The sequence below is a fragment of the Pleurodeles waltl genome, chromosome 2_1, assembly GCF_031143425.1.
Source record: "Pleurodeles waltl isolate 20211129_DDA chromosome 2_1, aPleWal1.hap1.20221129, whole genome shotgun sequence".
NCBI lineage: Eukaryota > Metazoa > Chordata > Amphibia > Caudata > Salamandridae > Pleurodeles > Pleurodeles waltl.
The window spans coordinates 507,351,736-507,374,497 of record NC_090438.1 but is presented as its reverse complement, the minus strand read 5'-3'; the positions used below and the strand labels follow the sequence as shown (position 1 = coordinate 507,374,497).

Sequence of the window (22,762 nt, the reverse complement as noted above, 5' to 3'; positions counted from 1 at the left end):
TTATTACAATTCATTTTATTGGGGATATTTATACAGTGAAAACGTAGCTTCAGAGAGCAGTGTAGCGCAGTACGTCGTAACAGGACATGTAACCAACATGTAAGGACAGAGATACATGCTAATACGTTTAAATTAGGAGTTCAGGAAAATGAATACTTACAAATAAAGAAGAAACACAGTACAGTGGGGTGAGGTAAGGAGGGATGGGATTAAGGGCTACCTGTACGTAGCCTTTTGCACATCGCAAACAGCGTTTCAGGCTGTTTGCGATGTGCAAAATGCACTTCGGTATGTTGGAGCCCATTTTTGCGATTCAGTAAACTATTTACCAAATCGTAAAAAGGGATTGCGAGTCGCAATTAGGAAGGGGTGATCCCTTCCTAATTGCAAGTCGAGGTCCCATGTATGATTGTTTTGTGACCGCAAATGCGGTCGCAAAACAATCGCAGTTAGCACCAGTGTCACACTGATGCTAACCCATTTGTGAACGGGAAGGGGTCCCCATGGGACCCCTTCCCCTTTGTGAATGGCAGTAAAAACATTTTTTCTGAAAAAATTCTACGAAAATGTTTCATTTTTTTGTTTTTGTAATGCAACTCGTTTTCCTTTAAGGGAAACGGGCTGCACTTAAAAAAAAAAAAAAGCAGTCACAGACATAGTGGTCTGCTGTCTCCAGGCCACCATCCCTGTGAGGGCGGACATTCCCAAGGGGGTCGCAAATTGCGACCTAACTCATGAATATTCATGAGGTAGGGCATTTGCGACCCCCTTGCGAATCGCAAATAGTGTAATTGACACTGTGCAACATAAGGTTTTGCGACTCGCAAATTGCGGGTCCCTCTGACTCGCAATTTGCGAGTCGCATAAACAAACTTTCGTACATGTAGCCCTTAATGTAGGATGGTAGGAAGATCATGAAGATGTAGGTTTTAAGATCTTTCCTGAACTGAAAAATCAAGTTGGAATAACAAAAGGTAGGATGTTCCACCATCTGGGTGAGAAAGCCTATCTGCATGCACATTCTTTGCAAAGCTCTTAGATTTCCAGGCTCCCAAGTATGTGTTCCCAGTTAACAGCAAGAGTGAAAGGTCTACTTAGGTGGAGTGCCTTCTAGATCAAATACTAAACTTTGAAATGGAGTCTGATATGGGGAAGGAGTCAATGCAATTCTTTCAAGTCAGGAACGATGTGCTCGAACTTTGTGGGTGGTAATTAGTTGAACAGCAACATGAAGAGCAGCTTTGATTGGAAGCAAGGAGGCTTTTCATGCGTGCTATACCGTATGGTTTTTGAAGCACAGAGAAGGATCAATGAAAAAGTCCAGTATTCAGCAGAGGATGAAGGGTGGGGAAATAAGCCAAATATGTTTATACTGTCGAGCCAGTCTTGGAAACAGAGTTCAAGGATTACTTCCTTTATGAGGAAAAACTCTGACTTTGTTGGGTTGAGTTTCAGCTACACTACAGACCACCCATTTTTCAACTATGTTCAAGCAGGTTTTGAGTTAAAAAATTGTTTGCAGATGGCACGTTAAGATGTAGGTGGGTATCATCAGTGTACTGGTGGACATTAATAACCTGGGGGCTCTGTAATAGTGCCAGATGCTCTGTGTACATGGTGAACATCATTTAATAGACCACAACCGGTGGAACTCTGAAGAATTCTCTCTGTTCTAATTGTTTACTGCCAGAGAGGTATTAAGTGAACCAATTTAAAACAGAGTCTATGGCACCCATAAGTGAACAGAGTGTTTCAAGAAAGGTTTGGGGGTCCGAAGTATTAAAGACAGATTAACAGCCGTGCCTCTGGCCATCTCGGGCAGCACATACACAAACAAATACTCCGCTTCCACATTGCTTATGCATGTGAAACCTGACTCAACGTTTAGAAAATTCATATAAAAAGAAGAGGGAGTGGAAAGTTTTTCAGAGGGTCAACGAATTTTCCAGAGAATAATCATAAATTCAGATAAATAAGAGAGATACACCTCCTGTTTTCTCCCAAACAGGCTCAACCTTTATCCTTTCACAGATGGGGAGTTCTTTGATTTATATTTTGTGGGATGCCATGATGCAGAAATATTAAAATAGCCTTCAGGTCCCTCTAATACTTCTTTTATATAGATGGGAGGCCTTGGACTTGATTAAAAACATGACAACGTGAGTGGAGAAAGCAGTATCTCCCACGTCTAAATGTATCAACATGTTTTAGCCGGATTCACAAGTGCTCAAAAGGGTCATCCGGCTTTATTCAGGGCGATGAAGAATACAGATCAGGCTCTCTTGGAGTCCTACACCATTACACCCTTGTGCATTTGTTCCGAATGTATTATGCACACACATAACAAACCAATACTTTGGTTGACTGCGCTAGGGTAATTCCAGGCATCTGTAACATTTAATAGAGTTCTCTACTGCTCAGCAGGAGAATGTGGGGGAGAGTGTTGGTGGATGGGCCCAGTTGACGCTGCACATCCTGCAATGAGCTCTCCTTTCCATCTGTTGAAGGATAAGGATGGAGCCCATCTGGGCGTATTAGCCAACTGGACGTGATCTTGAGGATGAAGCATGCCACAAAGGGCTGCATGGGTGAGAGTTCTAAGTAAAAACAAGGGATGCTTAACCATTTGGACTGAAAAAAACAAAAAACGGGAAGGCTGATGTACTTTGGAGATATCTCTCTTACTAGTCTGAATCTCACAGTTAGCAAAATGAGACTTGCTACTGCCTTCTTCAATTAGCTCTGAAAAGAGCTCGTAGTTCTGTAATCAAACCACATCTCTCACCATCACACGTCAGATGTGCACTCAGCACTCACACGCTCTTAATATCTAGAATGTTTGCCAACATCTATGCTGCGCATAAGATGCCTTTTTACACCATTTTCATCCCATGCATCTTCTCCACTGTGCTACTACATTCCCTTTACAAAAGATCTTGAACATTTTTGCAGCAAAAAGTCGAACAGTCTCTGCTCCATATACACGCCACATCAACGTACACCATTCTCATTTACACAGGCATACTCATGAATGCCTCTGAAGATAAGGAAAAGGCATTTCAGGTGGCAACAGCAATTCACTAGGTAAATTACAGTGACACCGAAGAACATGGAGAGCTATTTTTCAGTTGCATGGATGATCACACTTAAAAAGATCATATTTGGTTAAGAGATATGAATCCTAGCAGATACCTTTTCATATGAAAACACTGACGAACTAGACACTTTTCTCTGGAGAGTGAAGAACTTATGAAGAGTAATGTGTGTGCTGATCATGCAGTGTCCATGTCTCCTGTGATTGAAGGAACCGCCAAAATTAAAGCATTGCAGGAGGGCGGACTGGTCCACTCTTCCATTAAGTACTGAGCATTTCAACCAGTATCTCGTGCCAAGATCTCTCATCAAACAAGTACACTGGGCACCATTTCAGTTGAGAAGGACTGTAAGAATTGGCTGACTGCTACATTTCAAACACACTAGTGGCAAGTCTGACCTGCATACTGACTGATGTGCCTCTGGACTCCCCAAATCTGACTCCTGTGGAAGACGATACTGGACTGCATCCTATAGAGGAGAACTCAGACGTTCAGAAGCCCAGCTACTTTTGAGGGCCTATGAGGGTCGACATGAGGACTACATTGCTTCAGGACATGATGTTACCTACCTGTTGCTCAGGTGCGTAACCTAATTTCACCGTCATCATGTACACACTGCCTCAGCTCCGGGGGGTCACCTACTCTCTCTGTTGGTGAGCCTGGTTAATGTCTAACCCCATCTGTGTGGCAGGAAACCCTGTGCTTATGTATATTTCAGTTGCATCCTGTGGCCGCAAAGATTACCTTGGTTTCAACCCCTATCTGCTGAGCGAAAGCAGTAGATAGAAGAAGTAGCTCTGCGTTATAAACCATTGGCCACACTGAAATCTACATTGTTCCAGAGCTTTGTATTTAAGCCAGTGTCTCCACCTTAGCTTCTACGTGAGAAGTAGTTGAAGTCTGTGCTTCTGAAAATACGGGCACCATAAAACTGGCAGTGTTCAAGTTATGGGGCTCGGAAACATTTTGTGCCTTATCATGTGGATTCTGGGGTACTGGCAGCAGAAACAACTAGAATACTGCAACACCTGGACCAAGAGCCTGGTGGACTCCTATGGACTGTGCACAGACACTGGGAACTGAACGCTGCCCCTGCACCTCAAAAAAGTGTGCATGTAGTTCTGTGGGTTCAGGGAGGTTTCTTGGCACGCCCACAGAAACCACGAGAATCCTCTACCAGCACTCAAAACTCAAATCACTCCTCTGGAATAGATTTATTTTAATTTGAAGAGGAGCAAGTTGAACAGTAACCCCTGTGAAAAGTGTCTTTATGAGACTTTGAAAACAGTAATTGATTAGGTTGCTCTCTCCTCGGGGGAAGGACTGGTACTGACTATAATGCTCTAAAATTGAAACCACACTCGCAATTTCGTCCACATTGAACAACCAGTGGTTAAGGTTATGCCTGAGAGCATAGCAGCCTGCTTGCCAAATTGTACTGCTGATCATTACCAATCCCTATGCCTTAATCTCTAGTATAAAAAGAAAGTACAGCAATTAGTACGTAAGTACTATAATAGCAATTGATGTCAGATCTTTGACTAGGAAGGGGCTAGTTTTTTCTGGGTTTTTTGTTTATCAGTATTTCATGTACAGGATTTCTTTTATGTGTACTTCTTTTGATAATGTAAAACGCTATCGGGACATAGCTGTCTTTAGGATCATTACTATAGTCTGAGTGTTCAGACCACCGTGCCTGCTTCAGTAATGCCTAGTCTGCTCTACCTTGGTACCACTGAGGGTTAAGTGCTGAAGAATGGCACTTGATTATTTCAGTTTCGAGCCTAATAGTACTGGCACAAGGACATCAGAGATAAACTACTCCAACTGTCACTTCTGAAGCCCAGTAGCCCTTCATTATTGTGGGAACCCAGGAATCAGGTTTAACCAGTGTACATCAAAATCTTGTACTCTTACAGACATGTAAGGTACAAAGGACAGTAACTAATTTTCATTTTTGAAACTAGATGTGCTAAACGCCATACAGCTGACAAAGTACTCTTATTGTAGTAGTTATGGAGATTGTTCACATTCTGGTCATTATCCACAGGAGACTTCACTCTATAACTATATGATCTATGGAAATGCCTTTCGCAGTTTTTAAATTGCAGGATCATAATGTACGGGGCTGGTGTAGGAGGCTGGCCTGGCTTATAGTGGGTACCCTGTGGTACTTACACCCTGTGCCAGGTACAGTTATCCCTTATTAGTAGCATAGAGGTGTTTCTAGCAGCTTAGGCTGATAGAAGGTAGCTATGGCAAAGCAGCTTAGGCTGAACTAGGAGACATGCAAAGCTCCTACTATACCGCTTATATCATATGCACAATTTCATAAGAAAACACAATACACAGAGTTACTAAAAATAAAGGTACTTTATTTTTATGACAATATGCCAAAAGTATCTCAGTGAGTACCCTCAGTAAGAAGATAAGTAATATACACAAGTTATATGTACACAGACTCAAAACAGGTAAGAGTCAGAAAAGTAATGCAAACAGTGTAGAATTACAATAGGTTGCAATAGGCAAGCATAGGTCTAGGAGCAACACAAACCATATACTCCAAAAGTGGAATGTGAATCACGAATGGACCCCAGACCTATGGGAGCTTGTAGAGGGTCGCTGGGACTGTAAGAAAACAGCCAGGGTGTCCAAGATACCCCACCCCAAGACCCTGAAAAGTAGGAGTAAAGTACACCTACTACCCCAAAAGAGCACAATAGTCGTGATAGGGGGATTCTGCAAGAACAACAAACACCAGCAAGGCACTGAAGGTGGATTCCTGGACCTGAGGACCTGCAAGGCAAGGGGACCAAGTCCAAGAGTCGCGATAGTGTCCAGGAGGGGCAGGAGCCCAGAAAACCCAGGTGAATGTGCAAGGAAGCTGCCTCCGGGTGGAAGAAGCTTGGAGTTCTGCAACAACGAAGAGGACTAGGAACTTCTCCTTTGAATGGAAGATGTCCCACGTCGCGATACAGGTTGCAGAAGTGTTCCCACGCAGAAATACCGCAAACAAGCCTTGCTAGCTGCAAGGGTCGCGGTAGAGGTTTCTGGGTGCTGCTGGGGACCAGGAAGGACCAGGATGTCACTCATTGGAGGAGGAGACAGAGGGGGCGCTCAGCAACTCAGAGAGCCCCCACAGAAGCAGGCAGCACTTGCAGAAGTACCTGAACAGGCACTTGGAAGATTTGTAAACGGAGTCCACACAGAGTTACAAAGGAGGGTCCCACGACGTCGGAGGCCAACTCAGAGGGTTGAGCACTGCAGGACGGAGTGCTGGGGACCCGGGCTAGGCTGTGCACGAAGGAAATCCTGGAAGAGTGCACAGGAGCCGGAGCAGCTGCAAATCACGCAGTACACAGATATGCAGTCTAGCATGGGGAGGCAAGGACTTACCTCCACCAAACTTGGACTGAAGGATCACTGGACTGTGGGAGTCACTTGGATAGAGTTCCTGTGTTCCAGGACCACGTTCGTCAGGATGAGAGGGGACCCAGAGGACCGGTGATGCAGTCTTTTGGTGCCTGCGTTAGCAGGGGGAAGACTCCGTCGACTCACGGGAGATTTCTTCTTGGTTTCCAGTGCAGGGTGAAGGTAGGTGACCCCCAGAGCATGCACCACCAGGAAACAGTCGGGAAAGCCAGCAGGATGAGGCGCTACAATGTTGCTGGTAGTAGTCTTGCTACTTTGTTGCAGTTTTGCAGGCATCCTGGAGCAGTCAGCAGTCGATCCTTGGTAGAAGTCGAAGAGGGAGCTGCAGAGTAACTCTGGTGAGCTCTTGCATTCGTTATCTGAGGAATAGCCCAGAGGAGAGACCCTAAATAGCTAGAAAAGGAGGTTTGGCTACTAAGAAAGGAGGATTGGCTACCAAGAAAGGTAAGAGCCTATCAGAGGGGTCTCTGACGTCACCTGCTGCCACTGGCCACTCAGAGCAGTCCAGTGTGCCCCAACACCTCTGTTTCCAAAATGGCAGAGGTCTGGGAAACACTGGAGGAGCTCTGGGCACCTCCCCTGGGAGGTACTGGTCAGGGGAGTGGTCACTCCCCTTTCCTTTGTCCAGTTTCACGCCAGAGCAGGGCTGGGGGATCCCTGAAACGGTGTAGACTGGCTTATGCAGAGATGGGCACCTTCTGTGCCCATCAAAGCATGTCCAGAGGCAGGGGGAGGCTTCTCCTCCCCAGCCCTTCACACCTATTTCCAAAGGGAGAGGGTGTAATACCCTCTCTCAGAGGAAATCCTTTGTTCTGCTTTCCTGTGCTGGGGCTGCCCAGACCCCAGGGGGGCAGAAACCTGTCCGAGGGGTTGGCAGCAGCAGCTGCAGTGGAAACCCCGGAAAGGCAGTTTGGCAGTACCCGGGTTCCGTGCTAGAGACCCGGGGGATCATGGAATTGTCCCCCCATTACCAGAATGGTATTGATGTGACAATTCCATGATCTTAGACATGTTACATGGCCATGTTCGGAGTTACCATTGTGACGCTATACATAGCTAGTGACCGATGTATAGTGCAAGCGTGTAATGGTGTCCCCGCACTCACAAAGTCTGGGGAATTTGCCCTGAACGATGTGGGGGCACCTTGGCTAGTGCCAGGGTGCCCACACACACTAAGTAACTTATAAGTTACTTATGTGCAGTGAAACATGGCTGTGAAATAACGTGGATGTTATTTCACTCAGGCTGCTGTGGCAGGCCTGTGTAAGAATTGTCTGAGCTCCCTATGGGTGGCAAAAGAAATGCTGCAGCCCATAGGGATCTCCTGGAACCCCAATACCCTGGGTACCTAAGTACCATATACAAGGGAATTATATGGGTGTACCAGTGTGCCAATGAGAATTGGTAAATTTAGTCACTAGCCTGCAGTGACAAATTTAGAAAGCAGAGAGAGCATAAACACTGAGGTTCTGGTTAGCAGAGCCTCAGTGATACAGTTAGACACTACACTGGGAACACATATAGGCCACAAACATCTGAGCACTGGGGTCCTGGCTAGCAGGATCCCAGTGACACATATCAAACACAGTAACAACATAGGGTTTTCACTATGAGCACTGGGCCCTGGCTAGCAGGATCCCAGTGAGACAGTAAAAACACCCTGACATATTCTCACAAACAGGCCAAAAGTGGGGCCAAAAAATGCAATGTAGTAAACAAAAATTAAGAAGTAGCATGAGTCCATGTGTCTACCTTGGGCTTCCTCATAGCCACAGAGACAGCGTAGGGAAAACACATACAAGTCTGTAAATGCTGTCAAAGTGAGAACTTCTGGTACATACTTGGGGCCACATTACAAGCAGCTTGTTCTGCTAGTACATCATTTTTCTGATGCACCAACGGTGCAAGCTGCAGGCCCATATATACAAGGCCACACACAACCATTCTGCGTGCCTTTTAATGGCTTTGTGGATATTGAGTAAAGCAATGCAGCGCATGCCGCTCTGTTGCCTTACTCTACGTCAAAGAGGCACTCCACAGGTTTTGCAGTGGGTGTTTCCACGCAACATCCGTGGATTTTGATGCATTCACAGACTTACAAGTATCTGTAAACCTGGGAATGGGTCGAAAGCCTACACTTCCCCAGCGGAGACGTAAGGGAAGTACAATGAGGAGAAATATCTTTATTTGTCCTTGTTTTTCTGCAGCACACACAGAGAGAAAAAAACGTCGCTTGTGATTGTTTTTGTGCAGGAAGAACACTTTCTGCACAAAAACAATCAACCCCTGCAATGCAGACACCCTTGCACCATGAAGAAAGGGTGCCTGCGTTGGCAGCACATTGTGAGCCCACGCACGGGGAAAGGACAGGAATGTGCTGAATTTTGTAGATATGGCACATTCCTGCCCTTCTTTTTTGATGCAAGGCAGCGCAGCAAGAAGGCTTGCAGCACCGCCCTCCACCAAAAAGTTGTAAATATGCCCCTTAGTTTTATATTCAGAGACTGTACTGCTAGAATTAATACCCCATACCTAGAAACACGTCATGGTGAAGACAATGTTAAGCTTGCTGAGGTGGTCAGTTTGATTAATAATTATGCATGTGCCCAAAAGTAGTCAGTAGTTGAGACCTTAAAATTAGTGTTTTCTGTTGGATGCAGCTTGTGTCAGGAAAGTAGCCAGCCCACATTAACTTGGCACAAACGAACGTATCTCCTATGTATCTCTAAACTGCTTCATCCTTGTTCTCCATAGGCTCTTCAGCAGTATAAACAAAGACATTCTCAAGAGAAGATCACACAAAACACATATAGCCAAGTAAGACGATGATAAGCACCAAGACTTCAAAAATAAGCATTGCAACTGCACGACAGCAAAGATAAACAGAAAACATTGAATGCATACCTACAAACTAGTAGAACATTGAGATAACAGTTTAAGCAGCATACACAATTCATGTCACACAGCTAAATGACTACCATCTTTATATATTTGCTGGACTTTCCCTGGCATGTCTTTCACTCCAGTTCTCTTGGCAAGGTCCTGAACCATTCTGTATGGAAAGTATCACTTCCCCGCCATTGTCCACAAAAAGAATGCCACCCCCTCCCCCTCCTGTGCGTCAGCAGTCCTGTAGAGTAAATACTTATCTATAGAGATGGCGGCAATCTTCCACCAAGAGAACGCGTCAGGTCCTCCCTCATTTGCGTTACTTCTTTGGCGGCTGCACAGCCATCCTTGTACCTTTCACCTGGTCTAATAGCATGAACAATTTGCATGGAGTCCAAAGTTGCACGCAGCAGTCCTCCTCCCTCGCACAGAAACAACACAAAACATGATGGTGCGTTCAAAACCTCTCATATTCTCTCACTTACTCGCAGTGGTACTAGGCTCCCATTCACCAATGTAAGTTTCCTCCTGCTTGATTTTTAATATGAGGCCTGTAGAATCTATTGCATTTTCAGAAGGTTCTGCAAAGTAACCACATTTAGTAGTAATAAGTAAAAACAGTATAACGACAGTGATATAGACATGTACAAAGTCACACAATGTTTGTCAGTATTTTTTATATCATCATCCGTAAAAGCACAATGACCAACAGCTTGACTTTGTTGATATGCTAGGCATGCTTAAGGCGATTGTATGCCAATACCAATGTCAGCTTTCCCGATTCTTTATTATTGCAGTTGCCGATTGCATTGCATTTGCATGAGGAATGAAGCAAGCAATAAGATTATATATATGTGCAGCAATTGCCATGTGAACCAAGGACGGCTGATCAGTGTTAATACGCTGTAGCCAAGAAGCGTAATGCTACTGGTCTCATGGTTTTCTCTTTCCTTCATTACTGCGGTCACCCCTTTTTCCTTTTAGATTGCTTCTTTTGTGCCTGTTTTGCCTTTCTCCCGGCTTTGCCATTGTTATATTGGTTTTCATTAGTTTTCTTGCCTTTTTGCCTCGCTTTTGTGCTCTTGCCTTCTCTCGTTGTGTGCCAGGGCTTTCATTTTTTACCGGCGTTTCTTTGCATTTCTGTCCAGTTTTTGTGCCCTGTCTTAACTCCTGCCCTTTCTACACCAACCTCCCCCTTCCCACTGCCACTTAATTTCTTTTTGAGTCTTCTTCAGCTCCTGCCTTCTGCACCCCTCCCAGCCCTACCTACCACCCTCTGACCTCCTCTCCCCTCCAACCGACCTACAAATGGTGGCCACAGCATAGACATGAAGCTGGCGAGTCGCTGGTGCACCAAAGGCAAGCCTGTCTGAGCCTGTTCACATCTAAACCTCACCCAGTGCCAAAAACCCTGGACCTACCCGACCAACTGCTATACCTCTGCAATCCTCCATGTCCTCAACCCTGGCCGGAGCTAACCACCCTGCTGCCACTCTGCACCACAAAACACAGAAGGAGTCTTCACCTGCACCTATTGTTGCTTCACCTGCACCACCACACCCACTGCCCCAGCACTCACTGCAAGCACACTGATGGCACCCAACATCCCACACGCAAACCAACACCCACCCACACCCCACTCCTCAATATCATGAAATGCTCCTCAACACCTGCTCGCTCAGAAGACACATGCCACAGAGATATGAGACCTTCTGGGTGAAGCCTCCATGGGCCTCCTGTTCCTTACCGAAACATGTCTGATGTTTATGCTGCAGTCAGCCATCACCGCAGCTACTCCAGCTGGCTACAAGATTGTCAGACAGGACCTGCAACACAGAGCCAGAGGAGGAATTGCCATCATTTTCATGGACACCATCAGCTGCAGCACCAACCTATAAACTGCAAACAACTACATGGAACACTTCAATTTCAAACTACAAGTCACAGCCAACTTTAACCTGAGCAAAACTCTGGTTTACCAACCCCTCAGACCCTGAGCCAACTTTACCAGCAACATTACAGACTTTATCACCTCACAACCTATCAATGACCGCACCTACATCCTCCTTGGAGATCTTAATTTTCCCCAAGAAGATCTGACCGACCCTAACAGAGTCACACTCCTCAAAAGCCTCAGTAGTCTCAGATTTACTCAACACGTCTCAGCCCCCACACACCCTGCTGGACACATCCTGGACCCCGTTTTTACCCTTTTCAATACTGTGATCAACACACCCACCTCTGTCACATTGACAGACCACGCTATCATCAGATTCTCCATCGACATTCCCCACCACAGGATACCCACCACAACAGGCCCAGACCACCGATACTGGAACAACATATCGGAGGTGGATTGGGTTTCCGCTCTGCGCAAAGACTATCTAGAGTACACAGGCTAGTGACATCAAAAACTTCAACAACTGGATCGCTGCCTGCGCTGATACCCTGTAACCTCGACAAGATGCCAAGTAGCTAGAACGCATATGTAGGGCAGCTGGTACATGGAGGAACTCTGAATGACCAAACCGCATGGTAAACAACTGTAACAGAGATTGAGGACAAGCCAGTAAGAATCGGGCAAGGGAATGTTCAAATCGACCCAGTGGTGCTACCACCAGCAAATCCGGGAAAACAATAGAAAGGCCCTAGACGACGCCATACCAGCAAAGAAACCGCTCAAACAGCAGCGAAGAAAGTTTCATAATCATCAAGGACTTCACTACTCCAGCAATAACTTCCAGCAACGTCACCCGGAACCAAGAACTGTGTGTCTGAGAATTTTCCTGCAGCAATAAGTTTAAGATATCGGCCAAAGACAACACCTTGACCACATGGGATACTATCACCAGACAGGAAACCACAGTAATCATGCAGACCATCCACACCGGGGCCCCGTCAGACCCTTGTTCCCACCACACCTTCCGCAAAAGTTAAGCCCCCAACAACAAAGTGCTCAGCCCCATCCTCAACACCGCCATCAGCACAGCCACTTTCCTGGAAACCTGGAAGCACACAGCCAACAATGCCCTCCTGAAGAAACCCTCAGCACGCCCATTCAAGTACTATAGACTGATCTCTCTCCTCCAGCTTAGGTCTAAGAAAAACCATCAACAGATGCCTCACTGACCACCTTGCCAACTACTAGCTCCTTTATGCCATGCCATCAGGATTCAGACCAAGCCACAGTACAGAGACTGCCCTCATTGCAGCCACAGACCAAATCCGGATGATCCTTGACAGAGGGGAAACCGCAGCCCTCATATTATCGACCTTTCAGCTGCCTTCAACACAGTCTCCCGTCGCATCCTGAGCAGATGACTTCATGAGACTGGCATCTAAGGACCCAACCTCCTGTGAATGGATCTACACCTTTATCACCGGAAGAACCTAAACAGTCAACATGCCACAATAATCCTAAAAAGCACAGGAACTCATTTGCGGTGTCCCACAAGATTCCTCACTCAGCCTGACCCTCTATAACGTCTACCTGACTCTGCTTGCAAATGTCTTCTGAGCACACAACATCAACACTCAGCTACGCAGATAACACACAATTGAAATTGTCGATCTTGAGCAAAATACCCAGCACCAGGTTCAACTTCACCACATGCATGGGCAAAGTGGCCACCTGGATGAAGTCCAACTGTTTCAAGCTGAACACGGGCAAAACCGAAGTGACAATCTTTGGAACAGATGCCTCAACGTGGGACTCCTCCTGGTGGCCCACTGATCTCAGATCTTCTACCACACCCATCATATTCGGCAACAAGTTGGATGTGTCTGCACAAGTCAACATAGATGCTATGTTCTACTTCCACACCATGGGGATACTGAATAAGATTTTCATGTGGCTACCAAAAAACACCAGAAAAACCATCATGCAAGCCATCATAACCAGCAGACAGGACTATCAATCAATCAGAAAGTTCTTGTCGAGCATGGGCTTGTCACCCCTTAGCGTCTCCAGGCGCTGTGGTGGTGCTGCGGGTGTGGCTCAGCAGGAGATGGCGGTTGAATAGCCAGGTCTTGAGCTGCTTTCTGAAGTCCTCCAGCGAGGGAGATGTGTATAGATTAAAGGTGAGGTTGTTCTAGGACTTGGCGGCGAGGTACAAGAAGGACCTCCCCCTCCCGCAAGTCGTTCACAGCAGATGTGGGGGACATGGGCCAGGGCGAGAGTGGTTGATTCTAGTTCTCTGTTTGGTTAGTGGAAGGAAAGGCGGTTGTTGATATAGGTTGGTCTAGAGTTACAGAGGGCCTTGATTGCATGAGTGAGAGGCTTGAAGAGACATCTGTGCTTTATGGGAAAGCACTGGAGGACCCTGAGGTGAGGAGAGATCCTGGTTCGTCTGGGGATATTGAGGACGAGTCTTGCTGTGGCGTTTTGGATGCTCTAGAGGCGGTTGGTGAGCTGATTCGTGGTTCTGGCGTAGAGTGTATTAAAGTAGTCTAAGCGGCGGGAGATAAGGGTCTGGGTGACTGGTTTCCTAGTGAAGATAGGTATTTAGTGGAAGGTCCTTTAGAGCATGCGTGTATGGAAGCAGGCGGTAGAGATGGCGCTCATATGTTGTTTCATGGAGAGTTGGGAGTCCAGGATTAATCCAAGGTTGCGAGCGTGGTTGGAGGGGGCGGAAGGGGGGCCGAGGGTAGTAGGCCAACAGGCATCGTCCCATGGGGATAGCTTGTTGCCTAAGATGAGGATCTCTGTTTTGTCCAAGTTCAGCTTGAGCCCGTTGGTCTTCATCCAGGTGGAGATGTTGATCATGCCGTTTTGGAAGTTGGAGCACTTGGAGGCATTGTTGTCAGTGAGGGAGAGGACGAGCTGTGTGCTGTCGGCATTGGAGACGATGTTGAATCCCTGGGTGCGTGCAATGTTGGCTAAGGGGGTCATGTAGGCATTGAAGAGGGTGGTGGTGAGTGAGGAGCTTTGGGGGATGCCACAGATGATGTCCTTGGGCTGGATACGTATTCTTTGTGTTCGGCTGGTGAGGAAGGAGGAGATCCAGCTGAGTGTTCTCTTGGATACCGCTGCTGTGGAGTCTGTTGATGAGGGTGCGGTGGGAGGCAGTGTTGAAGGCTGCGGAGGGATCGAGAAGGATGAGGGTCGCTGAACCCCCAAGGTCTAGGAAGTGCCTGATGTCGTGGGTTGCTGCAATCAGGGTAGTCTCTGTGGTTTGATCGGAAGCCTAGATTGGGATGGGTCGAGCAGGTGGTTGTGTTCGAGGTAGTCCGTGAGCTGGCGGCTGATGGCTTTTTCTAGGACTCTGGCAGAGAAAGGGAGGAGAGAGATGGGCTGGTAGTTCTTAAGGTCACTGGGGTCTGCCGAGGGCTTCTGCAGAAGTGGTTTAGTCTTTGGCGGGATTCCAGGCAGTGGGGACGATGGCTGTAGTGATGAGGAGTTCAGTATTTCAGTGAGGGGAGCTCCTATAGTCCTCTATTACAGGTTGAAAAAGTGGTGTGGGCAGGGGTCTGTAGGGGAACTGGAGTGAATGGAAGCCATGATAGTGGTGTCTTCTGTGGAGAGCAGCTTCCATTTGGTAATTCGGTGGGGGTGCTGAGGGGTTGGGAGAGCTGGAGTGCGGGGGGCTGGGAATCTAAGTCGCTGTATATGTTGGTGATTTTGTGGTGGAAGAAGTCTGAGGCTTGTCGCAGAGAGTTTGGGAGGGGTGGATCATGTACTCGATGGAGGGGCAGGATTTTTTTTTGACTATGCTGGAGAGCTCAATGGCGTGGTTGGTGCTCTCTTCGATGAGTGCACAGAGTGCTTTTTTCTGGGTCTCTCTGAGTCAGTGGTGGTCTGTCTTCAGGGCAGACCTGAAGGAGTTGAGGTTGGAGGGCGTTTTGTTGGAGCACCAGTGTCTTTTCAATTTCCTGCAATGGCGTTTGAGGGTCTGTAGTTCAGGGGTGAATCAGGTGGTCTGTTAGGAGGGTCTGTCTCTGGTGCTGTTTATCAGGGGGCTACTGTGTCAGCTGCAGATGAGAGCAAGTTGGAGAGGTTTAGGACGTTGCATTCCAGGGTGTTTGCTGGGCTGGGTCTGGTTTCTTAAAGGGTGGTGATCCAGGGAGTTTTGGTGACATTGCCCCAGATGTGGTGTTGGGGGGGGACGAGGGCTAGGGGTCTGGTTGAGATGGCTTGGCATTTCTCGAAGGTGAAGTGTACAATGTGGTGGTTGGTCCATGTTAGTTTGGAGGTGTGGGAGAATTTGGTGCAGTTGCCTGTGGAGAATATGGGATCATGGGTGTATCCTGCATTTTGGGTGGGAGTGGTGACAAGCTGGGAGAGTCAGATGTTCTTCACGTTTTCGAGGAGCGAGACGAAGTTGACATTGTTAGGGTCCTCCAGGTGGAAGTTCAGATCTCCCAGGAAGAGGTAGTGGTCGCAGTCTAGGGGCAATGTAGTCTGTGATGGAGTTGCAGAAGTTTGTGCGGGGTCCAGGGTTCTGTAGGTGAGGGTTCCTCTGATGGTGGTGTTTGGACTGGGTTTGATCTGGAACTTGAGGTGCTCCATGATCGGTGTGGTGTCCGTGTCCGAGGTGGGGCAGAGGAGGGAGTCCTTGTGGATGATGGCGGCAGTTGGGGCAGTCGCGGAGCACCCTCTACAGCAGAATACCCAAAACACTCACAAAAAGAATCCAGACCGTTCAGAACACAGCAGCCAGACTAGTCCTCGTCCTCTTACGCTGGTCCACATGACAAGACACATTGAGGGAACTCCAGTTGCACCCACAAGTATTACACCACACAGGCTCAGCCTACCTGAACAGCCTTGTGCAGATCTACCAACTCTCCAGGGCAGCCCCACTCAGCTGGACTCTCAATAGCACACATCCTACGTATATGCAAAGGTATATCAAGAGGTCTTGCATTCTGTACACTTCCAAAAGTGGAGGAGGGCAAGAAGCAAATGTGGGGGACCATTTCTTAGGATGTCACTTTACAAAGCTGTCCCTTACAGACGAGTTTCAGATGCTCTATCTTTATATCTAGTGACATGAGTGAGTTCTAAACGTTTTCTTAAAGTGTGTTTCAGTTACTGAATTGGGATTAGGTTTTTAAAATCTGAAAACAGAGAGATTATTTTCCACGTGTACATCAATATTGCAAGTTTCCTTTTCTAACAGAACATATATTGCAAGGCAGAAGGCAGTGCATAGTTCATTCAGTGTCTTCAGTATGTGTGTGATACGTATGCATGAATAATTGTGTCTGGTGTACGCAAAAGCACATGCTAGGCAGAGTGTGCAAATATGATAGGGTTCTTGTCACAGCAATATGCCCTGGTCCTTGCTTGCATGATTCACTTGGAAACAAGTGTGCTTTAAAATAGGCATGAGATTTGAAAAAGGACTAAACAGAGAACTGGTAAAGGAACGCCCAACATCAGTATTACAGAAAGCTAATCCAAATACATTTCTGAACAGTGAGAAGATGGTAAGAAAAAATGTAATGTAGCCCTTCGTTTGTACCAACAGTTGGTGCCTATTTATTTACATACTTATTTATTTGGCTGTGCAGAACTGCACAGCTTTTGGACAATGTCACTATCAAAAGTGCAAAAAAAGTCAGCAAATTTAAAGAAATCAAGATCAGTGCATGATGTAAAGAGAATAGTTGAAGGTAGAGAAAACAGGTCTACCTACTCATATGTATTCTCAATTACACTACAACAGAAAAAGACAAAAGATCTAGTCTGCTCATTTCACTCTCTACAATAGATTCTCACTAGCTGTAGCTTTACACTGGAAATCTCCAACTCCTACTGCCCAAAAAGTATTCAGCTTTTTTAATTAATTATTTGCTGGTGGAAACGTTTTCACTTACTTCAATTACGTAATAAGAACTTCTATAAGCACAGACCAGAGTAGTCCTTCATCTCTCACATACAATGACAGCAGATGATATATTGAACAGGCTTTTAAGGTTTTTTTGTATATATAGTATGTCAAGAATGGAAAAGTTACTAGTATTCTTAGTTCTTCACGGTGTGTTTTCCCTCTAAATTCATACACTGCAGATTTTCTCTGAAAATGTGCGAAATCTTGGAACAGAACTTTTAAAGATTATTTTTGTTATTTTTCAATTAAACAAATAGACAAAAACCATACCAAAATACCCAACATTATTGTCTTTTTTAATTTAGCCAGTTTACCAAACACACAGTACATGTTGCTGAAACACCACTCAAATAACTGAATTGATGACATAAAAGCAGAAATGATGCCTCCTAAAAAGAGCACTACATATAGAGAAAAACAGACTCTTCTCCATTGAGAATTTTGGAAGCAGCACCATCCCATTATGCACAGAAGGGTGAGGGCTAGGCAGACCATTATTTGAGCCAAGAGGAAGACATTTACATTACATAACATGATCAAAATCAGTGGGCCTAAAAGTAAGGACGCAAGAGGGTCTTTTATGAATTCAGGTGAATATCCATGGTGAAGAACTCAGTAAGTAATTCATCCTTCTTCGCCACATGATTGTCTCTGATACACATTAAAAGTAAAACACAGAAGTAGCAAATGTAACCAAGCCTTAACAGAGCTATGAAGCCCATACATTTGAAATCTTTCAAGTAATAAATTAAGAAAAGAAGTTTGACCAACTAAGGTTTTTGTCCAGACGTTAGAGCCCAGATAATAGTGTATAGCAAAGGTACTGACTAACCAAGCAGAAATTTAAAGAATGTCAGGGATGCAGACATTTCTCATTAAAGTGGCAGCAAATGCCTTCCCCCTCTTGAAATGTGCCCTAGACTTAACACATAAGGGCCTATGTAGGGAGGGCACATTAAGGACCGTTTCAAGACTCAATGTCATTCAAAAGCACGTTTTTAACTTAGCATTTCTTTTCTCTCAGTATCCTTTTACATGACTTTTTGTTTATGTGATAATGTACAAAAAAATCATTGTACATATTGCTTGTTTCTAGTAAGTCATCTAATCTGTACACACTGTCCGAGGCTGAGCACACAGAACATAATGCCTGAACATTTTGATTGTCTGTAGAGAAAGCTCCGCGTTAGTAGACATATCACAGTGTTGAGCAGACACCTCTGACACAGTGTGACACAAATGGAATTATAAAAACTGACTCTGCACCATATGTGGCACAGGGGCACTCAAAGTGACATGACAAGTGGTGCCCAAGATGCAGCCTTGCTGAGTCTGATGCGGACGCTGAATACGACCTCTGCCCTTCACAGGACCCATAGCATGCACCTCATCAGACCAGCTTCTTGGCATCCTGGTACAGCTTACTCATGAATGGGGGTCAGTGGTGGTTAGGGAGATATTTAAGATGGAAAGGTGCAAAACAACAATATGCATAAGTTCACTTACCTTACACTGCTGGCAGCATGTCCCCGATGTTCTGCAGCACGTCCTCGATGTTGTTGGCTTCAAACTCCAGTCCGAGTGCGAGGTCCCACAGCCAACTCTTTTTTCCAGTCAAAATGCTGCTCTCATGCTGTTAAGCAGCCTGAGTGAAGCATCTGGACTGGCTGGAGCAGGCTGTCTCAATGCTCTTAAAAGCACTGGAGGCTTGTGCCTGCTCTCGAACCCAGCTGTACTTTGAATTGTGCATGTCAGTTTGGCAGTAACAAGGTAGCCAGCCAAACCAACATGCGCACTTCAAACTGAAGTGATCACTCCTCACTGCTGCCAATCAGCACACTTGCCCTGCCCTCACTCAACATTTGCTGGTAGGGAGTAAAAAGTAAAACAGCAATAAAATCATGTAATTGTCATTTTATTTTGCACTCTTTCTACACAGCAGTATGGGGGGTGACGCTCCTGTGGAGGAACAGCAGCTGATGTGTGGTTCGGATTTTTCAATAGATCTGGCATAGGGTGATCTAACTATGCTCTCAGCAGTATAGGTAGATACAGAAAGGAGTTTACCAGAATGATCACAAAATCATGGTTGAACTGTTTATCTTTTTCCCTATCTTTGTAATGCTGGTTACCATGCTTTGTCTCATTTGCCTAATAATTGCAGCTCATGTTTTGTATACTAGAATTAAACTATTGCAATAAATGTTCTAAACAACTTTTTCACATTCTTTCTTGTGTCTTTTATTGGGTACTATACATGACAACAAAAGTAGATCTGTCTCCACAATTTCCTTGAGAATCGGAGTAGTCATGTTCAAGGTTGCAGAACCCATCTGTTACGCTGGTGTGTTTAGGGGTGCAGACGGGGCACTGAGAGCTAGCTACGAATCATAACAACAATTCCCAATGGTATATGTGGATTGAGGCTGTATACCCTGACGTCTATGTTGACCAAATGCATATTTCTACTTTATTTGTGGGAACCGTATATCACTATTGGTTTTCTCATAACAAATAACAATACAAGGAACAATCCACCTGGCTATGATCGGTTTATAGAGTTGTTTATAAGCTAAGCAAAAAAGAAAGGGAAGGTAAGGAATTGACCAGTCCAGTGTAACCATCCCAAAACCGTAACTACAGAATAAAGTATACCGTTCCAATGGTGTGGACTCCACACAACCAATTAGGTGGGAAGTCACTAGGTCAACACATATTCGTTCATTAAGAACAACTGCCCTCACTCACCCATAGGTGACATGCTTCACCATTCGGCATTGCTGGGCATTGCTCCTTGTCAGGCCGGCACTGCAATGCCTGACGAGCCCCACAGGGGAGCTCTTTATCGGAGATCTTTTGATCATTACTGCCAGAAGGAATGACGTGAAAGGGGAGGATTGGATGGTGTGCAATTAAAAATGACTTTAGGTACTGGAAAGGAAATCTTTAATCACTGTAGAGGTAGGGCCCTTATGTCAAGGTTAAAAATAGAAGAGGAAATATCATGTATAATGGCCTAATTCCTCTCAAATGCGAAGGTATTCTCTACTCACAATATAGATGTGGAGGAACATTTTAATGGTGTGTGTGACTAATTAGCTACACTACAGGTACTATGGTAAACATGTTTCTCGCCCTAACCGTCCCTACTGATCAAGCAGCAATTCATCAGGATCTAAAGATACCTAGTCCTCACTAAGAAGGTATGTACACTTCTCTTATAAGTAAACCAGCGGTACTTAACTCATGTCAATTGGGAAACTATACCACTTGTAGTAAAATATGTGTTTTTTGACCACTGACATTGTGTTGCATGTTCTTTGCAACTGGATTAGTTGTCTAGTGTTCACCAATTGTAGATTACATTTTGTATTCAGTTTAGCTGCCTATTGACTTTATTGTAGCATTAGACATTGCCTTGTTAAATGCGTCTGTGTTTTTCCACATTGCAAACTGTGCTTGTTTTCGTATTCTTTCTCACTGAAGAGCTAGGACATATTATCACTGAACAGTTAGTCAGTCAGCAGGATAAGAATGTACCAGGCTTATGTTTTTTTAGTGCTAGGGAACGGTTTGGCCTTGAAAGAGACAATTTGGGAGACTGGCCAGTTCCAACCTGTTTCTTTCAACTCTGACCTACATTAGCCAGCATATTTGAATATTTCTTTTTTATGGGAGGGGTTTTTCTAGAAAGCCCTTTGGGTTTTTTAAGATATAAAAAGGTGGACCTGCTCAGTAGCAGTGGAATTTCCAAGACCTAAGTCAGGATTACACGTCGAATGCCTGACCTATCTATCCCGTGAGGGACATCTTCTTGCTGGCATGAGAAAGATGAAGAGCCTGGCAGGCCCTACGTGATGAATTTTTACTTTATTCTTTGCTTTGCATAATCATAACTACATATATTTGCTGAGTACATTGCAGTTGAGAATCATTTTGGTATATTTTCATTTCATTGCTGCGACTATTTTTGAACATGTGCTTTCGATCTACTAATCTCCTTTTTTAGGAACCTCATGGGGAAATAATAATAAATGTCTTCTTTGAACTGAGAAGTGCATTCCTGAGATTTTTGTCAGTTCGGTCATTAGTGAAAGCAAAGCACTACTTTAAGTGATGACCTGTAAAACACAAATAACAAACAAATCATATACATTGACATCAAAGTATACAGTGTTCACAAACACACACCTGGTGAGTGACATGGATTGTGAAGCTAAACTCAAGTCATAGATATCTAGTGCGATACCAGTGGAGTGAAAGTTAAGCATGCCAGTGCACGTATAATATTGACCACTAGGAATTCTCTTAGCCTCCTAGATACAGGCACGGGCCCCTTGGAAGCACATCAATGCTACTACTCCCAGTGCAATACTGCTTAAAACGTAACATCAAGTGAATAAATCTGCTCAGTTATTCACCTCACTGCTCATTGTGTTCAAAGGAGGTAAATAACAACCAGGGCACCTTGTGTGTGACTTCCTTCAAATAAATGAAATTCAAGCTGTGCTTGCTACGTTCAGTCCTCAGACAGAAAGTATCCCTGATCAAGGAAATTGTATAAACTGAATATAACAGCTGAGACGATGTACTGTAGATACCCAGCCCTACTGGAATGGTCTAAATGAAAACGTCTGAGTGTGTATATTACAACAATGCTCCTAGAAGACATCAGGGGAGTCTGGTAAGAAAATATAAATTATGACACACAACAAGTGGCTATGCAGATGGTTCGCAGTTCCTGTGTGTACATGGAGTAAAAAGTCCAAAATTCATTCGTTCGTAGGTAGTCCTATAGAGGGTGCCAAACTGGTATTACACCCAACCACTCCGGGTGTGGTCTTGTCAACTGAAGGCCAGTCAACAAACACGGCACACCCCATTTGTTCCTGTAGTCCTTTCAGAAATGCTGAGTCAAAATAGTTACACCTTGACGTGCTGGAATTTTTTATTCTTCCAAGATTCAGGAGGTTTTATAAAGAACAGCTAATCCCATGAAATAACAGCCGACATGTGTTTCGTCAAATTGACTTCCTCAAGGCAAGGTATGTATGTCTCCCAATATATCCAATGTGCTGCAGATTCCAATATGCAATATGTAATCCAGCAGGCGCGTACAAGCATTGTCCAAAAGAAATGTGTGTCATAAATCAAGAAATATATACGACCATGATAAGTCGAGTTCAAGAGTTTGCTTCCTGCGTTGTGGACTTATAAGAAATGGAGACCTTGAGGAAGTAAATTTGACGAAACACGTCTATAGTGGAGGCAGAGGTCGAAGTTTTGAAAGAGCAAGCGCAAACACAAGGAGGACAACTAACTGATATCATGTGGAAACTGGAAGATTATGAAAATCGGCAGATGAGAAATAATTAGCGATTTCTGGGTATAGAAGAAGGGGTATAGGGCAATGATATCAGAACATATATGATTAAGCTCCTGCGGAATGCTTTTTCCAGAGCTCACAAAATGTGGCTGGGTGGCGGAAATTCAAAGAGTCCACAGATTTCC

The 22,762-nt window shown here is 45.1% G+C and overlaps 1 protein-coding gene across 1 annotated transcript in view; it reads right to left on the bottom strand.

The window, feature by feature from the left end:
- Positions 1–22,762, bottom strand: part of LOC138265797 (uncharacterized) — a 175,221-nt gene that overhangs the window by 44,351 nt on the left and 108,108 nt on the right. Inside the window, exon 4 of the mRNA XM_069213851.1 lies at positions 9,902–9,997. Coding sequence (XP_069069952.1) covers positions 9,902–9,997 — 96 coding nt within the window. The remainder of the gene's footprint in view (positions 1–9,901; positions 9,998–22,762) is intronic.